General features: G+C 43.5%; 1 protein-coding gene across 7 annotated transcripts in view; it reads left to right on the top strand.

The window, feature by feature from the left end:
* The window catches only part of ELMO1 (engulfment and cell motility 1), a 553,802-nt gene that overhangs the window by 126,885 nt on the left and 404,947 nt on the right, over window positions 1-21,970 (top strand). For all 7 annotated transcript variants that reach the window (XM_027573071.2, XM_027573068.2, XM_027573074.2 and 4 more), the window contains one exon: window positions 88-235. In XM_027573071.2, coding sequence (XP_027428872.1) covers window positions 158-235 — 78 coding nt within the window. In that variant the 5' untranslated portion in view covers window positions 88-157. The remainder of the gene's footprint in view (window positions 1-87; window positions 236-21,970) is intronic.

The following is a 21,970-nucleotide window of genomic DNA, read 5'->3' as shown; positions in this document are numbered from 1 at the left end:
CACCAGTGAAAACAGGAAGTGATGAAGCAGAATTCGCCCTGCATCGGCACCGAGCAACTTTTCTTTCTTTTTGTCATTCCTCATTAGGTGTAGACACGTGCGGCCGTCTGCACCGTAGGATCCCGCTTCTACCAGCTTCGGACTCTAGGGGTTTACCATGCCTCCGCCCGCGGACATCGTCAAGGTGGCCATAGAATGGCCGGGCGCCTACCCCAAACTCATGGAAATCGATCAGGTCAGTAATGCCGGCAGCAGCGTGGGGGTTATCTTCAGTCTTCTTTCTGTTTTGGCATTTTCACAGACTTTGGATAGCTCCCCCCCCCCCACCCCCCGGCTCTGTTGAAAAATCTGTGCAATAATAGTTGCAGTGTAGTTTGATTTCTGTACCACATACAGTGGCGATGGATGGGGTTTTTATACTCGTCCAACGTCGGCTGGGATTGCGTCAATACAGGGTTTGTGTCTGAGGCTGTGAGAGAGGCGGGAGGGCCTCGTGGACGGGGCTCTGGGCAGTGGACGCAGTGGAGGCTGTCCCAGCCCTGCCTGGCAGGGGCTCATGATTATGTGCAGATTGTTTTATTATAGGCAATACCAAACTTAATTTTTTGACTCACTTTCCCCTTCGATCTTTGCAGAAGCCAACAAGTGCATTATATTAACAGCCAAATAATGAGATTATTATTTTGGCATAGAAGGACTCAGTCTTGCATCTCAGCCAATTATAATTTTGTTATTAGTGTAAAATGCACTGTGTGTCTTGTGTATTATCTGGCATGTAATAAATACTCCATAAATATTTACTGAATGAAAAAATATCCAGGGGGGCCTGGGTGGCTCAGTCGGTTGTGTGTCTGCCTTCAGCTCAGGTCATTATCCCGAAGGTCGTGGGATCGAGTCCCACATCAGGCTCCCTGCTCGGTGAGCCTGCTTCTCCCTCTCCCTCTGCCTGCTGCTCCCCCTGCTTGTGCTCTCTCTCTCTGTCTCTTTCAAATAAATAAATTTAAAAAATCTTTAAAAAATTAAAAAAATATATCCAGAAGATGTTTTAAATGGCCTTACCTTGGGGCACCTGGGTGGCTCAGATGGTTAAACGTCTGCCTTCGGCTCAGGTCATGATCCCAGGGTCCTGGGATCGAGTCCTGCATCGGGCTCCCTGCTCCTTGGGAGCCTGCTTCTCCCTCTGCCTCTCTCTCTCTCTCTCTCTCTCTCTCTGGCTCTCATGAATAAATAAATAAATAAAATCTTTAAAAAAAAATAAATGGCTTTACCTTTAAAGGCATCCTTTAGCTTGGATCTTGACAGTCTTTTGGTGTAGCTTTGATTGGATTTGATTACAAGTTATCTCAGGAAGGTTACTTATGTCATTCCAGAGCAGATGATTTAAGGGGAAAAAAAAAAAGGTTGAGACTTAAGGTACACTTTGGGTTTCATAAAGCAAATAACGTAGAATTCTAGATGGCTTTTGACATTTTCAAAATTAGGATGCCATGGCAACTCCACTTTTTGTTTATGTTCTCAATACTATTTTATGATTATGATCTATGCTTTTTTGCCCCCGGTCAGATTTTATTATCTAGTTGAAGAATACTGCAAGAGTTGTATGGCATTGTGTGGATCCAAAAGACTCATTAAAATAAATTATAAAGGTTAAATCAGAATTAGTTGAGCTTGAGCGTGCATGTGAGAAAGGGTAAAATTTTAGGACAATTTTGACCTTTGGTCAAAAAGGTGTCATCAGTCCAGCTCATCATGGTCATTTTAACTGCTGTCTGAGGTTGTTTTTGTGAGGCTGTAGAAGCAACCCGTGCAGATAGAGAAACCCACCCAGTAGTTTTATCTACATTTGTGTCAGGTAACAGATGTTTGTCCTTTTTCATGTGCTGTTCGAGAGAGGATAGGAGTTGAATTTTAAAATATGTCTGGGACTACTTGGTGCAGACGCAGTGTAGTTAGGATTAGGTTTGGCTACACCCGAGAGAACCAGTGGCTTCAGAGAGAGGTTGGCCTCTCATACCCACGTGGGCAGTCCTGCCCTGGCGTGATGCTCCAGTGTCATGGACCCAGGCCCCTTCTGTCTTGTTGCTTTGCCTTCTCCATCTGTGTGGCTGAGGACAGTTGCTTGGGCTTCACCTGGGAGCTCCGTGGAAATGCAGGGTCTCAGACCCCACCCCAGACCTCCTGACCCAGAATTTGCATGTTAACTAGATCCCCAGGGGACTCCTGTATGTAGTTAAGTTTGAAAAGTGCTGAGTTGGATACCCGGTGCCCAAGTCTGAATCTCATCAGAATCACCTGGGGCACTTGTTTAAATGTTCTTGGGGACCCTCTGCCAAGAGATGCTAAGTCAGTGGTTTAATAAATGACTTCCTTTTCATTCTGCCATGGCCCCTGGTGTTTGGGAACCTCTGCTGTAAAACAGCAGCTCCTGATAGACATTCTTAAGGGTTTGTGGAGTCCTGTTCTTGCCTTTGGCAATGGCCTTTGCTGTGTGTGTGTCTTGTTACTTTTTAAAAATTATCTTTTATATTTTGGAACAATTTTAGATTTACAGAAAAATTGCAAAGATTATATTGAGAGTTTCCATATACCCCTCAGTCAGTTTTCCCTAATGTTAACATCTTAATGTAACTGGTACATTTCTCCAAACTAAGAAATTAACAATGGTGCGTGACTTAGGTAACTAAACTTCAAACTTTATTTGGATGTCAGCAGTTTTTCCACTAATATCCTTTTTCTGTTCCAGGATCTAATCCAGGAATGCCAGCCGCACTGTAATATAGTTGTCATGGTTCCTTGGTCTCCTCCAGCCTTTGATAGTTTCTCAGTCTTTCCTTGTTATTTCATGGCCTGATAATTTTGAGGAGTAACTTTTATTTCAGTACAATTTCAAAGAGAGAAATGGCAAAGAACTTCTGGCTACCTTTTATCCAGCTTCTTTAATTATTAATGTTTTGCTTCATATGCTTTATTGTCTTCTCTGTTTTCTCTCTTTTTAATATATATCTTTTTTCTGAACCATCCAAGGGTGATTTAGAGGCATTCACCCCCCTTTACCCCTAAATACTTGGTGTGTTTTACCTAAGAACAAAATCATTCTCTTACATAACCATTGTCTCTTTATAAAAGCCAGGAAATTGAACGTTAGTTCAAAACCGTCATCTAACTCTGAGTCCATAGTCCATAGTCAAGATTCGTCAGTTGTCCCAATAAGGTCCTTTATAGGTGTTTTCCCCAGTCTGATACCCCTCCGGGATCATGTATTATTACATTTATTGTCCTGTCGCTCTGGTCTCTATTGATCTGGAATGTTTCCTTAGTCTTTCTTTATCTTTTGTGACCTTGATAATTTTATAGAGTACAGAACAGCTTTGTGGGATGTCCTTCGGTTTGGATTTCTCTGGTGCTTTTCCCCCAGATTTTGCATTTTGAGGTGAAATGCCGGAGAGATGACATTGTGACCTTCTCGGGGCCTTGTATCAGGAGGTACATGATGTTTCCTTGTGTCATTCTTGGTGATGATTCTGGTTTTACAAACGCAGATATTGAGTTCATGGAAATTAAGTGATTTGCCAGTCCACGAGACCAGGACATAAACCCAGGCCTCCCTTACTCTCAAGACTGTACTTTTATTTTTTTTTTTTTAAGATTTTATTTATTTATTTTGACAGAGAGAGAGAGAGAGAGAGAGAGAGAGAGAGAGAGAACACCAGCAGGGGGAGTGGGAGAGGGAGAAGCAGGCTTCCCGCAGAGCAGGGAGCCTGATGTGGGGCTCGATCCCAGGACCCCGGAATCATGACCTGAGCTGAAGGCAGATGCTTGATGACTGAGCCATCCAGGCGCCCCTCAAGATTGTACTTTTAAACAGTTGGCCAAACTGTGGGCCTCCTGGCATTGCCTCACACAAAGAGTTAGAATCCCAGCCCTTGATCACCCTGCAGCTGCTGAAGTTTAGGGGAGAGCCTGGCGGCTGTGTTGATGTCAGGTGGTATTTCTTGATCACATCAGAAGTTGGCACAAGAATTAGAAATGTATTTGCACATGCAGTGAGGACTTAAGCAGTGATTGTCATTTGGGTTTCTTCTAATCTTCTCCCATGTTCATTGAGCATTACATACCTTGCCTCTTTCCCATGGCATGTTACCTTTGTTCAGAAAACTCTTTGCTCCTTTTTACCCTGGGTGGTTACTATTTCACTAAAAGGTTATTTCTGGAAGTTGGGTTAGGCATCGCTGTCTCGTGTTCTCCTAAAACCTTGAGTATCCTTCCACTTGTCACCTTATGTTGTCACTGAGTGTTAACTTAAACCAGTGGTCTGACTTGACCTGGAGTGTGCCCAAGAATCACCCAGGAACTTGTGAAAAATGCCCAGTTCCAGTCCCGCTGCAGAGATGTTGATGCTGTTGGCCAGGGGTGGGGGCTTTTAATCTGCTTTGTGATGAGCACTAAGTGAGTTTGATGTGGGGGCTCCCACACCTCATGATCCAGAGGCTCAAGAGAAATAGTCAGGAGTCTAGAAATGGCTTCATTTTTGAGTGCTGTTTCTCTAGTGCCCGGAGAACAGTCTGTCCTTAATAAATGGATATTTAATTAATGGATAACTGGAAGAGGGAGCTTCCTGGTGAGTGGGGATCATTTCTGCTCAGCCTTGCGCTACCCATGCCCGTTTGGTTCAAGGGGATGTCTGCATGAGTAGACTGGTTTGTCTTCTTTCTAAATTGTGAGGAGACATTTCTGTGTTTCCACTCAGTAGGAAAAGCTCCTAAGGGCTTTTTACAAGTGGAGCTTGCGCTACCATATGAGGCTTTCAAAGGAGGTAGGTGTAAGCTCTTTTGCTGGAGGCTTCTGCTTTGGCCTTCGCTGTCTGTTACTGAGTTTTCACCCTCAGGAGCCACTTGAGGCTGCAGTGGGTGGTTGTCGGGGGGCACACTGAGCCTGAAAGGCTCCCACGCACTCTTCGGGTTTCTGCTTTCTGCAGAGCATAGTTCTCAATCAAGAGCGAGGAGCCCACACCACTCTGACGAGAGGCGTCTGTTGAGAGCTGGTGTGGCCAAACCGATACCCTCCAGGCTCCAGGACACTGAGACCTGGGTGGGAGCCCTGGAGCCCCTGCTTCTGTGAGAGCCTCACTTACCCTCTTTGAGCCTCAGAATCTTCGTTTTGTAAAGCTGACATCATGATTTTCCACTTTCATGATTGTTGTGAAAATTAAAGGAAATGTGTGAAAAGAATGTAAGGCATTGCCTGGCTCAGGGTAATCACTCCGTAAAGACAGCCCTCATTGCTGCTAGTTGAAGCATGTTCTCCTTCGATTAGAAAATGAGACCTGGGGCGCCTGGGTGGCTCAGTTAAGCATCTGCCTTCAGCTCAGGTCATGATCTCAGGGTCCTGGGATTGAGTCCTGCATTGGGCTCTCTGCTGTGCGGGGAGTCTGCTTCTCCCTCTCCCTCTACCCCTCCCTCTGCTGGTGTGCTCTCCCACTCGCTCCTCTCTCTCTCTCTCTCTCTCTCATAAATAAATAAAATCTTAAAAAAAAAAAGAGAGAATGAGACGTGCTCATTTTCCTTTTTACCTGCCCTTCGTCATGAACAGTTCACTCGCTTTCTCCTTCTTTGCCTAATGTTTTTAATGTTTAGGAAGGAGAGACAACTAAAGAGTAAATGGGAGGTATCATCTAGCGGTAAGGGAGAATGCTAACTGGACACACAGCCAGTGTGTCCAGTTTGTGCTGTGGAATAGCCCCTGGCTCTCTAGCACTTCTCGGTGGTACCGTCTTCCGTTTCTTGGCCACTCACCGGCATTCTGGGCAGCAGCTGTTCTGTTCCTGCCCATGCTATTTAGGCCTCCCATTTCTCCTGCCTCTGCCCCGTGTGCCTTTCTTTCCAAGGAGTACACCGAGGCCAGAAAGCCTCCACTCCGGCCTGTGCCTCACAGCTCCTCCGCTGATGTGTTTGCACGCCTCCACAGAGCCCGTGATGCCTTTGTCTCCTGCCATCTTCTTTCCCACCACGGCCAGCAGAGCAGGGAAGAGGTGGTCCTGCCTTTTCCGAGGGCATTCAGTCTGCCCCAACCCCTGTCTCTTTGGCTGTTCACCAATAAGCTTTTTCTATTCTTAACTTGGAAGACCCTTCTCTCGACCTAGTAATTCTCTTGCTAGTGTGTGATTTATTTTTTGTCTTTCCATTCCAAGTTGATTTAAATGTTGTCAGTATATGCCACCCCCTGTGTGGCATCAATATATACCTAACCTTAGGATGACTAACAACTTTCCTCTCCCCAGAGCTGCCCTCTGATGGCCGCAGTGCCTTCTGCTTTGCTAAATCAAGTGGTCTTCACTCCACCTTGGTTGACCTTGCTCTCTTGGTTACATTTGGCAAAGCTGCTCATTCTTATATTCTTGAAACACCCCCTTCCCTTCATTAAATTGCAGTTCTGAGATTCTCCCCCCTTGTCTGATTAGGCATTGTGAGTTTCCTTCGTGATTCCATGTCTCCTTTTTTCTAAATCTGTCCTAGCCTCAGTGCTTAGCCCTTTGATACTGATACTGATCCTCTTGGTCTGGATTCCATGTTCTCTCTTGGCTTTAAGTATAACTTCTATCTAAGTAATACCGGCTCTGTCACCAGCCTGCCTGACTTGTGGGCCACCAGTTCTTCTGTTTGATGGATACATTTTTCTCTAGATAAACCTTCACCTGCCAACAAAACACAAGCAGGTGCTTGGTGAAACTGCCCAGACGTAACCTGCAGAAAGGTGGTCTCATAGGTGTTACCGACTTCTGGAAGTTATTTCATGTAGAAGACAGATGGATTGGATGTGTTGCTTATAGCCCCAAGTGTATCTACTCCATCCTGTCCATACAAGGAGATAGAGCCCACTTCTACTGAGGAAAAGCTAGCATGGGCCATCTGGGCAGGCAAGGGGTCTGGATCATCTCTATTACCTGGGCACCAGACAGACACTTGGGTTCAGTTTCAGGCCCAGAAAAGATGATGGAGAGAGATGCATGGTTTTCAACCTTAGCTGGATCCTTCTCAAGGATCCTTCTCAGATGCTTCAGGGGTGAGGAGTGTATGCAGTGTGCTTCCGGGCTCTCCAAGGTCACTCCTGCAACAGCAGCTTGTATTGACCTGTGTCAGTTTTGGATGCTTTGGGGAAAGATTTTGTTTGAAGAGAGTATACCACAATTGAAAAAAAAAATCATGGAGATGATTCTTGAGTGATTCTGAGACTTGATTCAGATTGTTTAACTTGACTTCATGTCCCCTCCATGATTTCCCTTCATACTATCCAGGGTTCAAGGTATGTGCAGGTGCCGTGTGCAGTTTTCAAGTGCCATCTTGCTTTAGAGAAGCTGCCCCTTTAGAAGTGTGTCCATGCACATTTATACACTTGTTCATCTCTTGCGGTTTCTTTCTAAGAGTAAGCCTGCTTGGATTTCTCCTGCCCTTGTGTTCAGCTCTTCATTCCTTTAAATCCTGGCTTCGCTGAGCACTGCCCAGAGCCTCCTTCCTACTCAAACCTTTTTTTGTGTGTATCACGCAGTTGTTTCTCCATCCTTCTGATTTCTTAGACCATTTCCTTTGCCTATAGCTTTTATTCAGTTAATATATTCTGCACAGAATGTTACTTACATTTTTTTTTAATGTACCCATGTCTTTTGAAGTAGATTATATGCTCCTGGTGGTCAGCCCGTGTTTTATGTACATTTGTATGCTGTGATCCCTCACATTGATTTCTGTTTCTGTGTGTGTCTGCTTTAGGTTTGAACTATAAGCAGTAAGGATGAGAGTAAAGCGTTGATGTTCTCCATCCTCCAAACGGAAGAATTGTAGTAGCACCCCCTACCCATATATGTTTGGGGATTTTATTTCCCTAAAAGAAACCTTGATGATGTGCTTTTAGGCAAGCATGTACAGAACGACTGCCTGCATTTTTCCCTCAACAGTCTTATTTCTGTAGTATATTTAAGCTGTATAAATTTGATTTACCCAACAACTTCCTAAAGCTCATTACTTGCATAAAGCACGTTTACACTGTTGTGCTTGATGTTGGAGTTTTGCTCATTCTGTACATAGTGATAGCAGTAGCAGTAGTGATGAAAGCACGGACCATGAGCTCAGCATGGAGGATTTCATGCCCTTACTACAGCCCAGCAAGGCAGACTGTAGACTCCCTAGTCTATAATTTTTCACAAGTTCATTAATCTGCCTCAGGTCACATAGCTGGGAAGCTCCTGATTTGAATCCAGCCCTGAGTGATGCTAAAACCCAGGCAATTTCTTCTAAACCATAAATCTGTTTGGTAGCTCTCCTTTTTTTTTTTTTAATTTCATTTCAGCTTTATCAAGGTATATTGACATATAAAATTATAAGGTATTTAGAGTGTACATCTCAGTGACTTAATGTACAAATATACTGTGAAAGTCTTCTCCCCCATTGAGTTAATTAACACATCCATCACTTTACATATTTATCTTGTGTGTGTGTGTGTGTGTTTGTGTGTGTGTGTGTGTGTGTGTGTGAGAGAGAACATTCAAGTTCTACTCTCTTAACAAATTTCAATTATATAATACAGTGTCATCAACTACAGTCACCATGTTATACATTAGGCCTTATTCTTCTTACAGGTGATAGTTGGTACCTTTTTACTAGCCTTTCCCTATTTCTTCTACACACACCCCACCCCCAACCCAGCCCCTGGTAACCACTTTTCTATTCTCTGTTTCTGTAAGTTTGATTTTTTAAAAAAATTCCACATATAAGTGATACTGTGTGTAGTATTTGTCTTTGTCTGATTTCTTTCACTTGCCCGGTAGTTCTTTTTCAGATTCTTCATCTCATGCCCCTTCCCCTGTCAGCCCCCACCGTTAACAGCAGTCTGATTTGAGCAGACACATACACCCTTGCCATTTTGCTTGCTCCATCCACTAATGATATGATTTCCAGGGACGCATTGTGTTCCAAAAGCAAAGATGGTATCTTTTTTAAAAAATTAGGGAAAATGTGGCAAGTGACATGGGTTACTACAGAAGGAGCCTACCTGAAGTGAGACGTCCTTTTGAGGCCGGACATTGCTTAGAGGTGGTTTGGTTGGTGCTTACAAGCATGGAATGGGGGTAGACGCATATGGACTCAAAGTCTGGGCTGTCACTTAAGAGCTGTGTGCCTGGGGACAAGCCTCCTGCTTTGTAAGGAAGAATTTGGCAATATTCATGCATCCTTCCTGGCATTGTGGGGATTCAGTGAGATAATCACTCAACGCTCTGCTTCCATTAGGAGTCAATTATGAATTTTTCAGAGTGGTACATAGAAGAGAACAAGCTTTTTGTGTTTCAGGCAAGATTGGAACCAAAAATACAAACGTCCCCTTAAGTGCATTAAAGCCAGTTCTGTAGCCTGAAAACCCAGAATTCCCATGACATTTAAATATCGATAGCCTGGTAAACTAAAATGACAGCTGAGCTCTAAATAAGAAGTTTTGAATTCGGAGCTTTAAGATCACAAAGCACACAGAATACCCAATAGGAATGTACTTAATACCACTGAACCGTACATTTAAAAATGGAAATTTTATGTTATGTGTAAATTACCACAATAAACAATTTTAAAATTCCATAGAATCCGGAAAATGAGACTGAATTTCTGGAATGGGAGGTTCCAACCCTGTTTGGCAAAAATTAAAAGTCATGTGATTTTCCTGGACTATTCTTCCCCAAGCAGTTGGATTATATCAGGGTTTCTCAGCCTCAGCACCACTGACATTTTGGACTGGATGATTCTTAGTTGTGAGGGCCATCCTGTACATTTTAGGATGTAAGCTGCATCCTGGCCTTTACCCAGTAGGTGCCAATAGCATTCCCTCCCCTACTTGAAGGAGCCAAAAATGTCTCTAGACATTGCCAAATGTCCCTTGGGCAATAGACCAATTTCTGTCTCTCGAATGGACTAAATCAGTGGTTCCCAAGCTTGGTTCTGCATTGGAATCGCATATGAAACATATTGAACATACGGAGAGGATTATTTGTAGGTACAGTTGGAGGCCCAGGGATTCCCATTTTTATCCAGCTCCCCAGTGATGTTGGTGGTCTGGGACCCAGGTTTGTAAGTCACCATTGTGAGGCCCTCTAGATTTCCGACGCTCTGTGCTGACAACACTTCCGGTTCCCATGGTAGGCCTTCAGCGAGTGCCTCACACCTTCATCAGTAAAATGGTCCTGCTAATTCTTTGTCTCTCCTTGCTCTCCGAGAGTACAAACAGCACCTGCAAGAGCTCCTTTTGTTCCACGAAACAAAGATGCACCAAAGCCGGTGTGATGCTGTGCTGATGCTTTTTGTGATGTCATCATAAGGTAGAATGACATTGTGACAGGAATAGTCATCCCTCATCTGATTTTTGCACCTGTTGGCTTTGGCATTATTGCATTTATTTCTTAAACTTCCTCTAAAATGAAGTGACCGGGCTACTTCCCTTTCTGGTTTTAGCTCTTTCTCTCTGCGTATGACGGAGTCTATCTAACCTCGTAAAATAGAGTTTGCCATGCTTTGGAAGAGAAAGACAACAAACATAGTTCTCCCGTCAACCAAGAGCTCAGTTTAATTGAGCAAGAATGAACTCTAGCTTTCCGCTTTTCCTTCTGAAATGAATTGCAGATTTTAGTTTGCTTTCTAGGTGGATTTCAGCAGGGAAATCTTTCTGCAAGGGGGTGGCCGTGGTGAGAGGAACATGCCTGTCCTTGTTCCCACTGTGCATTTTAAATATATTCTTGCATTTTATTAATCGGCTTTGTAAAGATTTATTTTTGTCCTTCCATCATAGCCATTCATAGTCAAAAGACAACCAAATGGCTTTGAGAGAAGATATATCCATTTTCAAAATGATTGTGGGGGCGCCTGGATGACTCAGGTGCTTAAGCGTCTGGCTCTTTTTTTTCTTTTAGAGATTTTATTTATTTATTTGAGAGGAAGACAGAGAGAGACAGAGAGAGAGAGAGTGCACGCGCACGATGAGGGGGAGGGGCAAGCAGACTCCCCACTCAGCAGGGAGCCCAACGGTGGTGGGGCGGCTCCATCCCAGGACCCCAGGATCACTACCTGAGCTGAAGGCAGATGCTTAACCAACTGAGCCACCCAGGTGCTCCAAGTGTCCGGCTCTTGATTTGGGCTCAGCTAATGATCTCAGGGTCACCAGATCGAGCCCCACCTCAGTCCCACCACAAGCTGCACTGGGCATGGAGCCTACTTGAGGTTCTCTCTCTCTCCATTTGCCCCCCCCCCAAAACAAACAAACCAAAAAACCAAAAAACCAAAATGGCTGTGGATGTGTCATTACTCTGGGACAAGTTTGTGGGGATCTGTTTGGCTTTATCAGCCTCATCACCATAGGATGCTGGTCATTTCTGTCTCACTTCTTTCTTGACCTCTTGACACATACAATCAACTACCTGTCAGCCCATTTGCCTTGCCCGTCTATATGTCCCTTGCTCCACAAACTCGATATATTCAAAACTGTCCTTATTGTTCCTTCTCCTCCAAAACCTGTGTAGTTTTGCTTCCGAATCTTCATGCTTTCCTCTTTCTAGTGATAGATGTGAATATACATCCAGCTTGCTGAAGCTGAAGCTGTATGTCCTCCTAGGCTCTACTCTCTCCCTCAGCTTTTTTGTCCAATCAGTTACCTCCGAGAACCGGCCCCCCTCTGGTCCTTCTTCATCCCATCTGTTGCTGTTGCTTTGGTGGCCCTGTTCTCTCTGGGCAGTGTGGAGGAACAGAGAGAGCAACAAGGGAGGACTAAAGCGTAAGTGTGGCAGATATCCCCCAAAGGGCAGAACTTTAAAAGAGAGAGGACAATGTCTACACAAGCAGGAGATTATGAGCACAAAGTAGGCAGATATAAATTGAGGAATATATGGATATGGGAAAGAACCAATTAGAAATCTTAGAAATGGAAAATATACATATGGTAAGTGAAATATAAAAAAACTATGAAAGATACATAAAAACAATAAAATGCATAGCAAAGTAACCCTACAGTAGATTTAGCTAAAGAGAGAATTGATAACTTGGAGGATGAAAATGAGGAATTCGTCCAGAACCTAGCCCAAAAGATGAAAGAATGAAAAACATGAACATGAAGTTGTGTTAAAAGGATACACTAAGAGATTTTGGCTTATGTCTAATTGGCAGTCCTACTAATAAAGAATGGACTGAATGGTGGAGAGGCAGTATGTGAAGAGATCTTGGCTAATATTTTACCTCTCTGGAATTGAAGAGAAATTCCACAGGGGGAGAGAACAAGGGCTCTGGATTTGGCTGGTTGGATGAGTAGAGGCTCTACTATGAGGAGCTGAATGGACTTAGTACTTTGTCGAAGAGCCACAGGAAAAGGAAAGGTTTATAAGCAGGGGATCGACGTGGTATGGTTTATACTTTTAGAAGATTTCTCTGCTGAAGTCTACCTAGAAAGCAGCCTAAAATCTGCAATTCATTTTCAGAAGGAAAAGCAGAATGGTAGAGTTCATTTTTGCTCAATTAAACTGAAATCTCGGCTAAGAGAAGATATATGTTTGCTGTCTTTATATTTTATAAGAGATAAAATGAAATAAGAGAGATTAATTAGATAGTCCTTGCAATAGTCCAGGCAAGAAGTGATATGCCATGGCTTACGATAGTGATGGGAGATAGAAAGAAGTGAAACAGAGGTCTCATCAAGATGTATAAGAAGATTAAATTAACAGGAAATTGATGATTGATTGTATGTGGGGGAGGGGTAAGGGAGAGGGAAATGTTGAAGATGATTTTGACATTTCTTGTGGGAATAGCTGGGCAAATAGTGGTGGCAGCTCTCACAATAGAAAACACTAGTAGAAAGATATTTAGGTGGACTCACAGTCCAGAACCTTACAGATGGGTTCAGGGGAATAAGGCAGGTATCTATGTGGCTGTACCTCCTTTCAGATTTCCTTTGGGTTTCAGTACACTGGCCAATTTGTCCACCTAACTGGCCTCTCCAGGGCAATCACTATCATTAGAAAATGCACATTTGATTATGTCACTTTCCTGCTTAAAAATTCGTGATAGGTCCAAATCATCAAGAGTTGTTTACAGGACTTAGACATCTTTTGCCTCTGGCTTTCTTCTTTGTTCCCTCTCTCTCATTTGTGCATATGCCACACGAACATCCATTTAGCCATGCCTTTGCATTTACTATACCTTCAACCAGAAGTGCCCTGAGCATCTGTTTTTAATTGCTTCTGTGTACCCTCGGGCAGCATAAAGAAGACAGTTTAGAGAGTCAACCGTGCGAGTGACTTGGTAGGGCTGACAAATGATAGGAAGGGCAGGGAAGCTGTAATGTTGACTGTAAGCTTATTTTCTGGCAAACTAGAAGATGAGTAAAAGTTGAAAATTGAGAAAGAGAGTTTTGGGGAAAGGTTTGAGTTTGAGGTTATGGAAGGATACACACTCAAGTTAAAATGGCCTGAGACAGAAGGGGACTACAGTGAAGTGAGGAATGAGGGTGTGGATTTGAGCCTACCCTAAGATGAGAAGAGGACCTAAGCACAAGAATTCTTCTACTGGATATGAAAAGTCTCAGGGTTGGGGCTCAGTGGGTTGAGCATCTGACTCTTGGTTTCAGCTCAGGTTGTGATCTCAAGGGTGGTGAGATTGAGCCCTGCACCAGGCTCTGTGCTCAGCAGAGAGTCTGCTTGAGATTCTCTCCCTCTGCCCCTTTCCCCATGTGCACACGAGTGCACACATGCTCTTTCTCTCTCTCAAATAAATAAATCTTTTTTAAAAAAGGCTTAGTGTTGGGGCACCTGGGTGGCTCAGTCAGTTAAGCATCTGCCTTTGGCTCAGGTCATGATCCCAGGGTCCTGGGATGAAGCCCTTGATCGGGTTCCCTGCTCAGCGGGGAGCCTGCTTCTCTCTCTCCTCTCTCTCCCTCTGCCCCTCCTCCCTGCTCATGCCTCTCTCTCTCTCTCAAATAAATAATTAAAAAATCTTAAAAAAAAGGTTCAGTGTTAACTTAGGATTTCATCATAATTTATGTGGGTAATGACTGATGCAGGGTCATCTACTATTCTCATGGTAGTGCTAAAACATCATGCCTTAAATCATATTTATTGTGAACTCACTATGTGCCAGGCTGTCCACAAATTCCAGCACCCTTCCCCTTGGGTGTTAGTTCTGGGCACTTGGGTTTGTTGTTCACAGTGGCCAGGACTCCAGATGTGGGCTGGAGTTAAAGAGCAAGGCTTCTGGAATTATATAGGTCTGATTCACATTCTGGCTTTGTTCCATATGCTTTGCAGTTTTGAGCAGCTACCTAATATCTCAAGATCCTCTTAACAGTTTTCTCTTTTGTGAAATAGACTTAGTGATAACATCTTGTAGGGGAAATATGGTAGTCATTCAATAAATGGCTACTATTATTATCATTAGTATCAGAAAGGCTGGCCAAATGATGATAGATAATAGAAGTCTGGGTTGGTGATATGTCAAAGGTAGGGAAGTTTTAGAAAGTGTGTGAGGTTGCGGCCCTTGTTTGCATATTCCAGACAGTTCCAGAAGAGCCTGTTCTATTACTATTCATGGCTGTGGTTCAGCCTTAGATTATCATTGTCCCATTTCTGGGACATATATTTGAGAATTGGAAGCCCATGTCCTTCCACTGCTTGCTGGCAGATGTCTTAGCACATCCATTACCATTCAAAAAAGAAGGACGAATTGGCATTAGTGCATCCACTCATGGAGAAGGAAACCCACTACATAGCAAAGAGAGTCAAGAAGTAGAAGGGCGGAAGAACTGAAAAAGCAAACTCACTTCTCAAAACTCCCTTTACCACCAGTTCCTCTCCGTGTGCTTTTGCCTGCTGTCTTATATCCAATCTCAGTTTCTTTGTAGTTGATAAACCTTCATAATCCTGTGTTTAAATTGAACCTGAACCTTACTTTGCCTTCAGAGCTTTATCTGGCTTTCTTGTATCTGCTCACCTGGTCTGATAAAACCTTACCCACTCGGGTTGACAGTCATTTCTGTTTATCTTACTGAGCCTGTCTGCCTTTTAAATTTTATTTATTTATTTATTAAAGATTATTAGAGAGAGAGAACGAGAATGAACACAAGCAGGGGGAGTGGCAGAGGCAGAGGGAGAAGCAGGCTTCCCGCTGAGCAGGGAGCCCGATGCGGGGCTTGATCCCAGGACTCTGGGATCATGGCCTGAGCCAAAGGCAGACGCTTAACTGAGCCACCCAGGCGCCCCTGCCTTTTAGATTTTAAGCCATGCACATAAATACTATCCACCTTCCACATATGAACTTGACACAAATAAGAAGACTATTTCACATGAGCGAAGGTTAGGCAGACCATAAGACCTGACTTGGTTTGTGTGTGAATCCCTCATTTTCACATAGAGTATACTTGGTTGCAAGTGTGTGGTGGAGTAACGTGTCCTGCCAGCCAGTGGGGAGTCATCTGGGCAAACTTCTTGGAGAGGACTGATATTAGGTAGGTTCAGAGGTATATAGGAATTGAGAAATTGATTGTTGTTGCTGCCTGAGATACTGAAATTTGGGGAAAAATTTTGTTTCTTGTATCTCTGTCAACATTGATATTAGGACAATATAAAGTAGTCAAGGACTAGGAGAATCACAGAAGATAATTGATATGAGTAGTGCTTCATTTTTGCATTGTTCATTTTTTATATTTTTATCACTTTCTAAAATTGCAGTTTCCCTTGCAATTGAAGAGAAATAGTGTCTGCTGAGAAGTATATCAGAATACCTAAAAGAGAAAGGTTTTATCACTTGTCTTTAACCCACTAACACATAAGAGCGCTATTTATGTCTTTGCTCATCTCTGCAGTCCAGTAATTTTTATGACACAAAGATTGTACTTTATATGGCTAAAATGTAATATTTAATTAGTTTCATGAAGCTTGAAACAAGTCACTATAAGGAAACCATTTTTGAAACGGGTCCTCATTTTTCAAGGAAAAGGTGGCATAGCCTGTCTTCTTTCAGTTTTTAAAATTAACGTGATACACAGGGTTTTACTACGGAGATGTCATTGTGAGCCCTTTTGTCACTTCTGACAATTCCTGCAATCTTGTGTCACTGATTCACATTGGAACTGTTGTTAAAATACTTGCTTTCCAAGAACCAGCTGAATTTGCTCCAGAAAAGTGTGGTTTTGTCATTCTCCTTCAGATTATTTAGGCTGCTATTAGGAAAATAGAGGAAGCACACACACCCCTCAGAGTGCATCAGATTCCTCCACACTAAAGGTATATGGCTCCAAAGCATAGAGAATAGTTGTAGGGCTCATTGGGGGGAAGATATAGCTGTTCTAAAATGACTGGTGTCATTGACACAATGTCAGGAAGCACCTCCAGGAACTGGGCGGGTTATCATACATTAAAGTTTCTCCAAATCATATCGTAGACTAAGTCATAGTTAACAGGCGTTTCCCTTCTCAGAGGTGTCCTGACATTTGGAAGCTGGGTTTCTTTTCTTTCTGGGCCAACGTTACTCCTAACTGCTGTGCAGAATATGTTCAATGAATTTCCATTTATAAAGCAAAGTAGAATCCCGAGCACTGTGCTGTATCACCTCAAAGTATCAGAATAAAGCATCTGTCACATTCTTTTAAAGCATTGGAGAAAGGCTTTTTAATAGTCTAGGACCAAAAAACTTTTAAGTCTTTGCGGAAAACAGTTTTGCAATTAAAAAGACTGTAAGGCAATGGCCATATGGAAGGCTGATGCATGGTGGGGATCGGGGATTGCTTCTGCTTTCCTCTTGCTACATTCCATCTTTAGCTCCTGCCCGAGCTTCAGTGGCAGTCAGAAAGGGACCAGAAGAACGAGAAAGAAGCTAAAAGTCTGAAAAAAGAAGATGTGTTCTTAATCAAAAAGCATGCGTTAATTGCACGCCATGCGGCCGTCTGGCAGCCACTCGCCTGGGAGGTGACCGAGGTGTCTCGGAGGTGGTCTCTGCCTCCAAAGCAAGTATAATCAAGTGGGCAGACAAAATGAAAATGAGCTGAAGAAGGAAGAACAGGAGGAGATGAGAGCCAAAGGCAGCAACGGGGCTGGAGTCACTCAAGGAAGAAAGAGGAATTGGGTATTCATCCATGTATTTATGTAACCAACTTTTTAAGAACCTACCTGCAAACTGTCCAAACGGGATACGAGAATTGAGAGAGCCTATTCATTGGTACGTGCAGAGCCATACTTTGTCCTGGGTGCTGTCTCAGAGGTTTTACTTAGGCCATCTCAAGTCAGACTCGTGACACTACAGTGTGCGAGGGACTTTTTATTTCCAGAAAAGAAGACGGAAACACCAAGGGCAGTCATAAGCCTCAGGTTACAAAACCCAGAGCTGCAGAAGTTGGGGGTTCAAGTCTAGGAAGTCCTTTTCTAAAGTTGTTCGGGAGCTCCGAGTTGAGGGAAGATCTCCAAAAGCGGGGAGTAGATAAAACTTCAGCATTTTAAATGCTTTTCTGGTGTCTCTTAATGTCATCACAAAAGTATTTTTCCCCCCTTGGGTCATAAAAAACATTTGAAATGAATGCGCTTTCAGTAAAGCCAGGCTTTCTTTGCTGGGGGATGTCCATTTTAGGACAAATGTGTGCCTGAGAAGTGAATGTAGAGGCAAGAATTGCAGCCCACAATCTACAGGGGCTCACAGGCATGTGGTCACGTGGGTCACATTGGCTGGGGGTGCTGCCAGCCTCCATGGGCCGGTGTCAAGACAGCAGTGTGGGCACCAACAGACTTCAGAGCCCCGAGGTGAGCGTTTGGGCTGCGTAAGTCTCCAGGCCAGGTGCCTCGGCCAAAGGATAGGAACAGGTAGTTAAATAGGAACTGAGCTCATCAGAGGCAAGTCAGGGAGGGGATGTGGATGCGCAGAACCATGGTGCTGTCTCTGGGGAAGGAGCCTCAAGGCAGGCTGGACTCCGCCCCCTCTGAAATAAATAAGCAGGGATTCCTAGGATGTCTCTTCCCGGGGTTCTCTGATGTCTTGAACCATTTGGTTTGGGTGGGAGAATAATTTTTTTAAGAGATAAAAGGGAGCCAAGAGGAAGATCTGGTTTAGTAAGGAAGAAGATGAAGTGTTAAGACTGAAGGCTGAAGGGATGACGGGATCCACGTGGATCCACACGAGGGGTTATTGGAAATGCTGAAGTAGACCTTGGAAGCGGGGTCGGAGTGAGAGGCATGGATTCGGAATTTATGATACTGGCATTTCATTAAAGGCAAGGGAGAGATAATAAAAAGGAAAGCAAAGGACCAACACCCACTTTAAGGACCAGGGAGAAGAGAGTGTTGCCAGAGACATAGATTAAAAATGAATTGCTAGGGAATTTGGCTGTTCTCAAAGATCTAGCTGATTTTATGGAAAGTAGATAAACAAATCTTTTTGTATGGGAAATTTGCTTTCTGGACTTCCTGTCTTGGGCAAATTAAGTTAAATAAAGGAATTCTTTTGGAGAATGAGAGTTAAAATGAAAAGGGAGGAATAAATCTTAAAAAACAAAAAAAGCTACTCCTTGAATATAACCGTTGGCACATCGTACTTTGCCAATCAGATTCATATGGAAATGCATACTTTGTTTGACAAATAAAAATATTTCTGCCAACATTAAGATTTTCCCAGAATAACATAAAGTGAAGGAAGACTTTCGAATGCTGCAAGATGACCTCACCATTGCAAAGGGGAAGGAGGACAAGAACGTGGAGGTCTGAGGCCATCCCTGATCCTGGGCATGTTGAAATCTGATAACTGTCGGACCCGTCAGGTTATCTTTAAAAACATTGCTGCGTTTCCCATCTCAGCTCACTGCTGAGTCCAAGAAGATAGTTTTGACCTTCAAAACAAAAAGCTTAAGGAATTTAGTTACTTTTTTTTTTTTTTTTAATTTTAAGTAGGCTCCACACCCAGTGTGGGGCTCAAACTCAGGACCCTGAGATTAAGGGTCGCACGTTCTACCAATGGAGTCAGCTGGGTGCCCCAGTTATGATTTTTTTTAAGTTATGAAAACATACTCAGGTAGTTAAAATAATTTTGTCTCAGTATTGTAAAACCAGGTATATTCAGAGTGTAGAATTTTATTTCTAGTTCCTTTAGGCTTTTTGAAATCACGGAGAGAAGAATCAGTTTTTAGCCTTTTAGGCCACATTTTCTTTTCTCCTGAGCCTTTCTCTCAATGAGGTGAAAGACGAATTATTCATCAGGCCTACTGAAAGCTATCAAGATGTCACCCCACTCTCAAGTCTTTGCCATCTGGGCAGATAGGCAGAAACCTCTTCTGTCGCCTGAGCAAATGTTAACTAAAACATGGGCAGAGCCGGTGTTTGGCTTGGAATTTAAGTCAGGCAAAGAGCTCGTGTCAGACTGAGGGCTGTATATAGGAAGTGAGAAAAGTGGTGACACCAGATGAGCGTGTTCGGCTTGAGGTATCTTGTTCAGTCCTGTTTATGGTCATGCTGCTCACCTGTGTGACCTTGCTAAGGGATGGTGACAGTCATTTGACTGGTATCTGTTTTATCACTGGTTGAGTTACACTCATCATCAGCTAGCTTGCTCAATGCTTTTCCAAGGCATGAATCACAGAACTCCTTCTAGAGTTGTCTGTGTGGGGAGTAATGACAGCCTTCACGTGCCTCACCGCTTATAATCAGCAGCTGCTTAGAGCCACCCAGGGTAGTTTACATGGTAGTAGGGGGATGTGTGCTAATAAATCCAGGCTAATCTTCAGAATAGTTTGCTTTATATTCAACACTTTCTTGGGGGTTTGTTTGTATTTTTTTTTTTTAACAGAAAGTGAATGTGTGGATTTTCCGTTGAATAGAAAGGTACTGAGTCTCCTTTTAGATTCTCTTAGCCCCTGTATACTGTGGTAACTAGTACTGAAGGCTGGATATTAACATAGATGAATTAAGACGTCTTGTTCTCAAGGGACAAGAAGATGAGACAGACACAAAGGTTTTAGGAGTGATTTATTTAATGTGCTAAGTACACAGAGGGAGTGATCTCTGTGTGGTAGGGGAGATCATGGACGTCTGCTTGAAGGAGGTGGCTTTGACATGGATATTAGTGGTAGTAAGAGTTCATTGGGTTAGAGCTGAAACAGGAAAGGAGAGGGGCATTTCAACAAATGGTGTAAGGTGAAAGTATGGAAGTGGGATTTTTTTTTTTTTTTTTTGGTGAATCAGAATCCAGAAGCAAGGGCAACACATAACAGCATTAGTAGAAAGTTTGACTGCTTGAGCCCACATCGTGGAAGGCCTCGGATGACAAGTTAATTAAAGGATTTATACCCTGTAGGTGATGGTCACTGGGGATCCGTAGAGGAAATTGGAGTGAAGAGTGACCTGAGCGAAGTTTATAGGGAAAGTCTGATTTTGTCTGATTATGGTCCTTGTAGGGGTTGGAGAGAAAAAAACTGGGGATGTGGAGACTTATTTGTGAGGATCTGGTGATTGGGGTCCTGAGAACTCTTAATAAAGGTAATAGTAAGGTCTGGAAAGGATAAAGGGGAGAGAGGTGGTGGAGGAAATAACGATGAGACTCAGTGTAAAGTTGGGTATCACAAAACAGGGTAAGGAAAAGGGGAAGGCGAAGAACAATTCTGTACAAAGGTATGTGAAAAAAAAACTGCCTAAAGTAGGCAAGTCGAGTGTCGGAAGTCGTGGAAGATAGGAATGAGAGTTTGATGTGCTGGTGAAGCATTTGACTGAAAATTTGTGAGAAGTGGCTAGCACTGCGGAATGGCACTGGGACGCAGGAGGCAGAGTGAGAGGTGACGGGATCGGGGAAGGTTTGTCTGTTAACAGGAGTTGGGATGAGGAATGTCCGTATTTTAGAAGAGTAGTTGGGAGGTGAGAAGTCATGATGTGAAAATGCTACAGGGCCTTGTAACCAAGCTGACCTGGAGAGTGAAGGAATGAAGGCTAATGATGCTCCTGAGCTGTTGTGGTGCCCTGAGAGCAAGATGTCATGGTGGGGGTAGGGGACCTTTGGGGCCAGGCTGTTGTTGGGGCAGATTGATGGGTGAGAGTGATGGTTTTTGTTTGTGTCTTCAATTAGATTCCTGCAGGAGAGTTAAATGCTATATCTAGCAAGCTCTCAGAGATTTGCAAGAGTATTTGGGGCCAGAACTATATATACACTCAAGGCAGTTGAAGTGAATGAGGAACTGACCGATTAGGTAAAAGCGGAAGAGACAATTTGGAGTTAGGTAGCTAGAGGCAAAAGAGAAACAATGAAGGCTCTCTTGGATTTTATTGAAGCTTGGTTGGTTAAAACGGTAGGAAACTGACAGAAATACCGTAGGAGCTCTGGAAAGAGGGTCTCAAAAAGAAGGTAGTAGTAACAGTGTTAAATAAGGTGGCTGCAATGAGGGAGCCGAGGACTGAAAGGCCAGTGGAACTACCTTTGGGTGGTGAGGGCTAATGCTTCGTTGGCATAGCGAGAAGAGTGGAGGGGGCAGTGTGGGACGCAGGTCGTGGAGCCAGCCCCCATCCTCACGTAACATTCATTTTAAGCGGTGAAGGCTGCATGATGGGTGCATTATGTTCAGTTAACTGTGATTCCTTTTTACATCGGTAGTTTAGAGCTTTTCTGAAATCTTTGTTAAATCTCTGAGTTCCCCCGTGGTCTGTACTCTTTTCATATATCCAACTGAAGAATATTCTTTTTTTTTTAAGATTTTATTTTATTTATTTGACAGAGGGAGACACAGCGAGAGAGGGAACACAAGCAGGGGGAGTGGGAGAGGGAGAAGCAGGCTTCCCACTGAGCAGGGAGCCCGACGTGGGGCTCGATCCCAGGACCCTGGGATCATGATCTGAGCCAAAGGCAGAAGCTTAATGACTGAACCACCCAGGTGCCCCCCAACTGAAGAATATTCTAAATATAAAAGTACCCCATAGACGGCTCTCTTTTCAGATTTGGTTCCGAATCTA

Source organism: Zalophus californianus, chromosome 12, assembly GCF_009762305.2.
Source record: "Zalophus californianus isolate mZalCal1 chromosome 12, mZalCal1.pri.v2, whole genome shotgun sequence".
NCBI lineage: Eukaryota > Metazoa > Chordata > Mammalia > Carnivora > Otariidae > Zalophus > Zalophus californianus.
Note: the sequence above shows the minus strand (reverse complement) of the source record. Positions and strands in the feature narration are given on the sequence as shown.